The 8,871-nt window shown below is 35.3% G+C and overlaps 1 protein-coding gene across 1 annotated transcript in view; it reads left to right on the forward strand.

The window, feature by feature from the left end:
• The window catches only part of LOC136040566 (protein Wnt-5b-like), a 148,132-nt gene extending 139,928 nt beyond the window's left edge, over nucleotides 1–8,204 (forward strand). Inside the window, exon 8 of the mRNA XM_065724793.1 lies at nucleotides 7,154–8,204. Within this exon, the coding sequence (XP_065580865.1) occupies nucleotides 7,154–7,341 (188 nt within the window). The 3' untranslated portion in view covers nucleotides 7,342–8,204. The remainder of the gene's footprint in view (nucleotides 1–7,153) is intronic.
• The last annotated feature ends 667 nt before the right edge of the window (nucleotides 8,205–8,871 follow it).

Raw genomic sequence — 8,871 nt, forward strand, 5'->3', positions numbered from 1 at the left:
TCGTTTTGAGCTTGACTCTGCTATTTATTGTAATTTCTGTTTGTTTTGAGTTTCATTTATTTATGGATAGTGATTTTTGGTAGTTTTACACTTGGAAGATTATTTGACTTTATTTTTTCTCATTCTTGGCTTAATGAAGCTCTTTGCTTTTCTTTGAAAAACTTCTTTTGCGGAAAAAGATTTCAAAATTAATCTTTATAAACGAGTAAGAGTTATATATTTACTAAATTTTTTCTCGAAAACGGCTCCATTTTTTTTGGGAGGGGGGAAGTTGGTATCTTGGGATGTTCTCGCCTAAAAAAAACATCAAGATAGGTCAGAAGTCTGAGAAAATTCGTAAGAGCCTTAATTTTGGTTTTTGCAAATGACGTTATGTATCATGTTAGTACATCATATAAGAATTTCTTTTGATATCATACATCACATTATATAAGCATTTTCTTATATGACTGCACACATAGCATAAACAAGATTGTTGAGTTTCCAACACATCAGTTATTTACACAGTACAATGTCTGTTGGAAGTCCCAAAAAGACGAAAATTTGCACCTTCAATTGCGACAACACCAATACAGATAGCTAAAGAAAAGGCCATTGCTATTCTGAAGTAATCAAATCCAAAAATGTAGATTTTGACGCGGATATATATAATATATATATATATATATATATATATATATATATATATATATATATATATATATATATATATATATATATATATGTATATATATATATATATATATATATATATATATATATACATATATATATATATATATATATATATATATATATATATATATATATATATATATATATATATATATATATATATATATATATATATATATATATATATATATATAGACAAAATCGATTTACTGTTTTGGAGAAGAAACATTTCTTTCTTCATTTTTTCTTTTGTTTTGACTGGAGTTGGAATGTAGCTTAAAACATTGTTTAATAAATAACTCAAATCTAGGCAATATATTGAAAAATATATAAAAAAAGCTTACTTCGAACAAAACTAAAATAAACTGAAAGCTGAAATAAAACTGAAACTAGAACAAATATTAATTATTAAAAACGGTTTTCTATCTAGAAGTCATTTTGATTACTTTATTCTAGATTGACTTTAGACAAGCATTTTTTCTTGATCATTCACCCTGAAACACATCAATCCAAATATTGAAATTCATTTTATTTTGAAATTCTTTAGCAAAAGCCTAGAGGTTATTTCCTGTGAAAATGATTCTATGGAATTTCTAATTTTCCACAGAGAATATTGGCTTTTATTTTTAGATTTTTCTTATTCATATGAAATTCAAAGATGAAATTCGTAAGATGAAATTCTATGAAATTGATTGCCTAATTTAATAGTGCTGTACCATATTCTTTCCGTTAAATATTAGCATCAGCGTTAATGTTAATGGTATGCTGTTAAATATTAAAATTTTGCGTAAAACGTAGATCACTACCCTCTGGCTGTAGTAATAAAATAATTACGCCGTTTTAAAGTGTAAAAAAGTTCCACTTAAAAGTAATTGTGGGAGGGAGCCCAAACTTTCATTAGGCGCGCTAATCCAGAAAAATGTAGGGCGGATGCCAAAATGTACCATTCAAATTTTAGGTGTAACTAGTGCTGTTGTTTTTTATTTGTAAGTTTGTTTGTACTGAAAGTAAGGAGCCCAATTAAAGCTTAAAAACAGTTTATTCTGTCAACCTCGACACCCCTCTCTTCACATTAACGTTTTTCGGTTCTTTTAAAAGACGTTCTGATTCTAATTAACGGCCTTTGTGTTTCAGGAACCGTCTTAAGGAATTGGAACAAAATGTAAAAATTTAACACAAAGAGCGGGGTATTATGAGGGGGGAGCCTCTTAATTTACGAAATATTTACTATTCGATTTAATTTTCAGGGTTGCTACTTGCTTTCAGAGGAAAAAACTTGTTTTTTATTTAATTCCTCACCGTTTTTCAAGTAATCACAGAAAATCCACCTCCCCTCCATGGACAATCCCTCCAATAGAAATTTCCTCAATGGAAAAATCCTCCCACGTAAAATCCTTCCCCACGGAAAATCACTCCCCGAACGATTCTATCCTCGCTGCAAATTCCCTCCTGAAAATTTCTTGATTACGATTCCGCTTGAAAAATATTCATTAGCCTACTTTCACTTGAAAAAAAACTTGGTTTTTATTTACTTTCTGCTCATTTTTAAAGCCATGGCGGAATAACTCTATGTAGAATTTTTTCAGAAATTCCCCCCCCCCCCAAATTAAAGTTTTTCCTACGGAAGATTTTCCCATGGAGGATTTTTCCTGCGGAAAGTTCCTCGTAAGAACTAAAGAAATCATGAAGAAAAATGTTTAGAAGAAAATGTCTTTAAAAACATTTTGAAATGTCTTGAAACGTCTTGAAAAACATCTTGAAGAAAAATGTCTTCATAAAACTCTCCCGCTTGAGAAGTAGACTCGTCCTATTCCACACGTCCTATTACCTAAGAACCAAAAGTAAACAAATCCTTTTATGTAACCAACAAAAGTAAACAAACTCTAGTACGTAATAAACACCTCCATCTCGAAGAAAATATTCCCTATTACGTAATCTATACCCTCATCTCGAAGAAAATATTCCCTATTACGAACACAGCAGAAGTAGAACTCAATGTTTTAAGTCGAAGTAGCCCCTCCCGAAACGCAAGGACGACTGGTTTCATATGATTACTCTTAGATGAAACCGAAATAAATAAAAAATAAACGTGCGCAATACAAACAAAACAAAAAGCAATAATAAATTGTAGCCATTTTTGCTTGCAATAGGTTCTTGGGGTGAAAAAACGTGATGGAAGCCTAGCTGCCTTTGACTCCTCTCGTGCTTTAAATGAATTTAGGGAAAAAATACTAAAGAAAATTATTGAGGTATAAAACATGATCTACAGAAATACCTTCCAAAGAAACGATAAATGTGTGCCACTAGATTTCACGGGTCAGCCACATAGTACCACGGTAGTATGAACTGCATTGGAGTATTAAGATCTAACAATGAAAGTGTAAGTTCTCACTGTTAAAATAAGAACATCCGTCAGGATATTCAAACGTCTGAAAATGGTTAAGTAATGACGGAGAGCGTCATAGGGCCCCACGGGGCAGCCACATAGTACTACAGTGGCGTAAATTCTGTTGATGATTGAAAATCGAAGAAAATATGCAAATCAACGAGATGAAATGAAACGCAACGAGATAAAAATAATCAAATGTATGCTTCAAAATGAGTTGCGTTTGGTTAAAATATGGATTTTTGTGACAAAAAATTTATTCTTGTTTGAAATACAATACAAGGGGCGCATAGTTCCAATGGTTTCATCATTTGCTTCAATGGGGTATTCCCACAGCAAATTTGAAATAGGTCTTACGTTCGTAATAAAGTAAAATTATGAATTGAATGTTCATCTCATGCTATCACCTTATCCATTTTTCATGTTCCATCCATTTTTCATATACTTGTATATTTTTCTGATTTTTGCCATATTCCTTGTGCTTTTCATTGGCCTATCTATTTTTAGGCTTTTTCTCTATTCCGTCTATTTTTTTGTGTTCTTATTTTATCTTTAATTCCTACGTTTTTTCCGTGTTCCTTGTTTTCATAATCTATTTTTCTGTGTTTATTTCTGTATTCCCTTGTTTTTGCTAGTAAAAGTTGAACTCGCTGTTTCAAACTGAAGTAACCTCTCCTGCGCTTTAAATAGAGTTTGGGAAAAAACGAAAGAAAAATATGAGGAATAATACAGGATCCCTAAATATCTTCCAAAAAAACGATAAGGTGAATCATTGTCATTCAGTTTTAAATAAGAGGTCTATAACTGGCTAGTTAAATAATTTGCGCAATGATGCTTACGTAACACCTCACTAACTTCAACAACTGACTTAATCTGTCCTAGTATAGCTCGCGTAAAACAGTTAATAACATTGGAGCAATCAGGTGCACGTAACAGATCGATAAACAATAATACTCTTAGGTGACTAGGGCCGTGTTGGAATTGGTTGCTAAGGATTTGCATAGGTAAATAATTAACTATTATCTAACAACCAGGCCTGCGAAATAGATTAATAACCAATAACGCTTGTTGGTTGCTAGGTCCCGTTTGGAACTGGTTACTAGAGCTTAGTTAGAACTGGTTTCTAGGACTTTGCATAGGTAGACAATTAACTATTATGTAACAACCAGGTGTGTGCAATAGATCAGTAATCCATAATATTTGTTGGTTGCAAGGATCCTGTTGGAATTGGTTACTAGGGCCCGTCTGGAACTGGTATCAAGGGATTTTTCTAGGCAAACATTTAACTATGATGCAACACCAACGTGTACATAATATGTCATCCTCATATACATCCAGGAGTTCCTCGCTTGACTAGCGGCCCGTAAGATTTATCACAAGTGTCATTGACACGCAATATTACACCATCCTCAATAAATTCGCATTGATAAACAATTAAATATTATGTAACAACCAGGATCGCGCAATAGATCAATAATCAATAATACTCGTTGGTTGCTAGGGCCCAGTTGAAATTGGTTGCTATGGCTTTGGATGGGTAAACAATTATCCACGGGGTAACATCCAAGTTTCCGCAATGTGTCATCCTCATTTACATTTGTGGGTTCCCCGCTTGACTAGCGGGCCTTAAGCAACAAGTCTCGAAGAAGCTTTAAAGGGGTTTTAACATTTGCATAGGTAAATAATTAATTTTACGTAGCAAACTTAAAAAAAAAATCTTGAAAGAAATCAGCCTGATATTCACTAGTTTAAAAAAAGTGCTGGCACCGGGATTCGCGGGGGTACCTGTATCGTAGAATCCACAATGCCCCCACTACTTCTGATATCTTAGTATCAAGCTGAATTCATTCAGAACAGGCCTACTATAGACCAAATGTTTGTCATCAAAGAAATCATGAAACTGTGTTTTGAAGCTGGTAAAGAACTATACCAACTGCTCATCAGTACTTAACTCACTACGGAATTCCCTTTGATATTATCGATATTATAAGGAGTATATACGAAAAGGCGAGAAGAATGGAGCAAACTAGTGAAGGACTTATTGAAGAGTTTCTTACATCCAAAGGTCCCCCCCCCCACCGAAGCCAATATTAGGGACAAGGAAATCGAGTGGGTTGACCAGTTTATTTTTACCTAGGAAGTGCGCCGATGTCCACAAATGACTTCCAAGAGACATCAAACGACGCCTGGCTCTTACCACCGCATGCTCCAAGTCACTGCGCTCTATTTGGTAAAAATTAATACCTGCTCCTAAAACTGAAGATACGACTTTTCGGTGCCTTAGTGATTCCAGTTACAACGTATGGAGTAGAGAAATGGACTCTAAAAACGATGACAAGCACCAGCTGGTGGCATTCAAAACTACATTGCTCCAAATGCTCACTGGGATCACTTACCTAACTGAATGGCAAATGAATGACTTTTGTCCTCCTTGAGTTTGGACTGCTACTGTCCTTGTTGAAATATCCTCAAACCATCATGCAGACCATTCAGCTCCAACAACCTTGACGGTTAGGGCACGTTCAGCGCATGTCGCTTCCCCAACTGTCCAAAATAGCCACTGAAGAAAGAATTAATGCCTCTCGCCCAAGAGGACAACCTACAAATTGCTGGCGAGAAAACTTCTGATAATCCCTTCCCAGTACTGTTGAAGACTGCAACAAACAGGGAGGTATACTGAATATACTGTTACGATGCCATTTAGGGAGAAGCCCTTAATCAGCCAACCCGGCCGGATGAGAGTTAAGTATGCAAGTCTGGCCTACTGCGGACAAGAATTTGGTACCTCAAAGCCAACAGAATTAACAAAATATCACACCGTGAAATCTATGACTTCGACCCTATCAAAGTTGGTTGGAAGCGACCTCGAGGCCGACCGAAGAAACGTTGGTCCGACAGCCTGTCCGAGTTCTTAGCGATGGCAAACATCAGACAGGGCGAAGAGCAAATACTCGCCATGGACCGAAGTGGGTGGAGGAGGCAGACGTCACTCTCTACGCCGAGCAGTGCCCGGCAGGAGACTTAAGTCAAGTAAGTAAGTCAAGTCTTTCTGTTTGCTGAAGAACTTGGAGAAAAGAACTTGGTTGTCTTGAAGAAGGATTAGCACTATTTTACTTGGAATTCCCGTTAGAGGTGAGGCTTTTAGGGCAAATTTTGACACATGAAACAGCTAAAGGCCAAAAACTTTTCTTTTTTCGCAGGGTTTTTAAATACTCATTCTGTCTTTACGATAGGCTACCATGTCCTTAGTGCTGCGAACATACGGTGGTGTAGGGGGTTTAAGCTAAACCCTACCGAGGCCGAAGTGTTCTAGGATATGTGAAAGTATATGTCTAAACCAAAATATTGCTTCAAAATTATTTATAAAATATGTTTTATTCCCACCCCTTCCCTCGGTCAGATACATTCTAAGTTTTGATATCCCTCCTTTAAGGAAAATCATGGTCAACTAAATAGTAGCAAAAAGTCTAAAAGGTAGTAAAAGGTCTTTGAAATAATCAGGACAGTTAATAATACAGATTGATTTTATTTTTATGGTTTTTGTAGAGACAAATACACAGGAGTTCTTTTTTGAGGGGGTATAAAAAAATATTCGATAGTTGAATAAAAGCACCCACAAATCCGGGGAGGGGTCCTCCCTGGGTACGTATCGGGTTAAGCGTTTTTTCTTGTATTGTTTTTTTTGTGGGGTGGATGGGAGGAGGTGAATAATCAAACCTGCGCAAACTCTTTTTACTTTTTAGCGTTTTTTTTTTCATTTTTATGAGTTTTTAATTTTTTTTTTCTTAAAATTAAATTCTCTTAATATTTTCACTGATTCAAAAGGTAAAGAGTTTCGTAAGTTCAAATATAAAGTTTCATAATCCAACAACTTCAGATATATGAATTGGTTAAAATTTTAGTATTTTGCATTTTTGGGTTTCATATTTGTCCATAAATAAATCACCTATAAGGAAGGGTTATCAAATTGGGTAAACAGAGAGTAACTTATTAGACTACAGACGAAGTCTATCTATACCCTCTCCTAAGCAACCATACCAAATACAGTGTTGTCATTGACTCTAGTCTTAGAAGTAATTTTCTGAATTTTAGGAACTGTCGGTAGACCTTGCAACAGAACTTCAGACGGAATGGATGGCTGCAGTCTTATGTGTTGTGGGAGGGGCTACAATACCCAGAAAACAACAGTCAAAGAAAGGTGCAAATGCAAGTTTCACTGGTGCTGCCACGTAGAGTGTAAAACGTGTATTAGAAATGTTGAGTTACATACTTGCAAATAGGTTATACCCTTTGGATTATCTTGATTTTCTCAAAGATCTGTGCCATCCAATTTTCATTAGTGTTTTAATAATATTATTCTAACTGTCGACTTTGTGTTTAGCAAAGTAATAGATTGTGTAAATAGCCTGTATAATGAAGAACTAAGATTGTGTATAGTGAAATGTGAATCAAATGAAGCTATAATGTGCAGTGAAAAATGAAACAAACTAGAGAATCAGTGATTTTTTAATGTGACATTTCACAAACTAAAAGTTTTAATACGACTGAAAGGGTACCTGTTAGGGTATCTTCTTTTTCTTGCCTATAAAATGAGTATTATTTTTTGAGTAACAGACTTTTTGTTGGTTCTTTTCTTTCAATGAGATATTTAACTTTTAAAGTGCCATAGATCTGATTGTTTTAATGATTAAGCAGAGAATTACTGAACCCCACATGTATTCTTAAAACTTCTGAGGCTAAAAAAAAAGAAATTCTGTGGTGCTTATCTCCGTTTCATGGCCCTTCAGCCAGAAACTCCAATGAGAGGGGGCAATAGGACAGTGACAGCCATCCTTTGCTGGTACCCACAGGATGCCAGCACTTGTTTACTTATGAAAGTAAACTGGAAGCAGACCCTTCCTGTTTACTTTCCCCAGAATTCTTCAGGTATCCATTTAGAACAGGGTCGACTCTGGCTGAGCTTACAGAGTCACACCACTGATCCGCGTTCCAAACCAATTAACCAGCGATGCCAGGACTCGAACCCCTGTCCTCACATACAAATGATTTCACGTCTTGTGTATCACCCCGCTAGGACGGCTGTTTTGACTGCTTCAAGACTACCAAATGTCTAATGTTCAACAGTCTCAAAATTGAAATTACCAAAAGAAAATATAAGGAAATCGCGTTTTCTTGGTATGAATTGACATAAGAAGGGTCTAGGGGATACAGAGTGGTGTTATTTTGATGTCTTTGGAACTTTTAAGAAATTTTTGCATTCAAGAACTTTCCTAGCCCGGCAGATTATGTTAGTTACGAATGCTGAAGTGAAAACAGTCTTAATGGAAAAGATCCCCAATATTATATTGGACTTATCTATGCATGTTGACATCACAGTTAAAAATTCGAAAAGAGGGCCCGTATCCGTTAGTAAAAACAGGAGGGTTAAGGGGGAGGGTTATCCTTCTCCCTCCACCTTAAGTTTTCAAAAACATATTTTTTGACTAATGTCATTGAAAAATGCCTTTTTCATTTTTTTTTATTGAAAAGACTGAAAAAAAGAAAGAAGTAGACTCCCCTGGATTTTGGAAAATACTCACTACATTTTTGGGAACCGACGCATCTTGAAGTTATAAAATCTATGCTAATGTTTTTTACTGGCTAAATTTTCCTAGCAATGTAAGGGGGATGTATTATGATAAACTAGGAAAAATTCAAATACAGATTATCAATCTATAAAGACGGACGGAGAATTAACGATGAAGTATTCATCTGGTAAATCAAAAGTTTTATGTCATATCTTGTGAAAATATTGCCCCCCCCCCCACCCA

The sequence above is a fragment of the Artemia franciscana genome, chromosome 21 (genome assembly GCF_032884065.1).
Source record: "Artemia franciscana chromosome 21, ASM3288406v1, whole genome shotgun sequence".
NCBI classification, from domain to species: Eukaryota; Metazoa; Arthropoda; class Branchiopoda; order Anostraca; family Artemiidae; genus Artemia; species Artemia franciscana.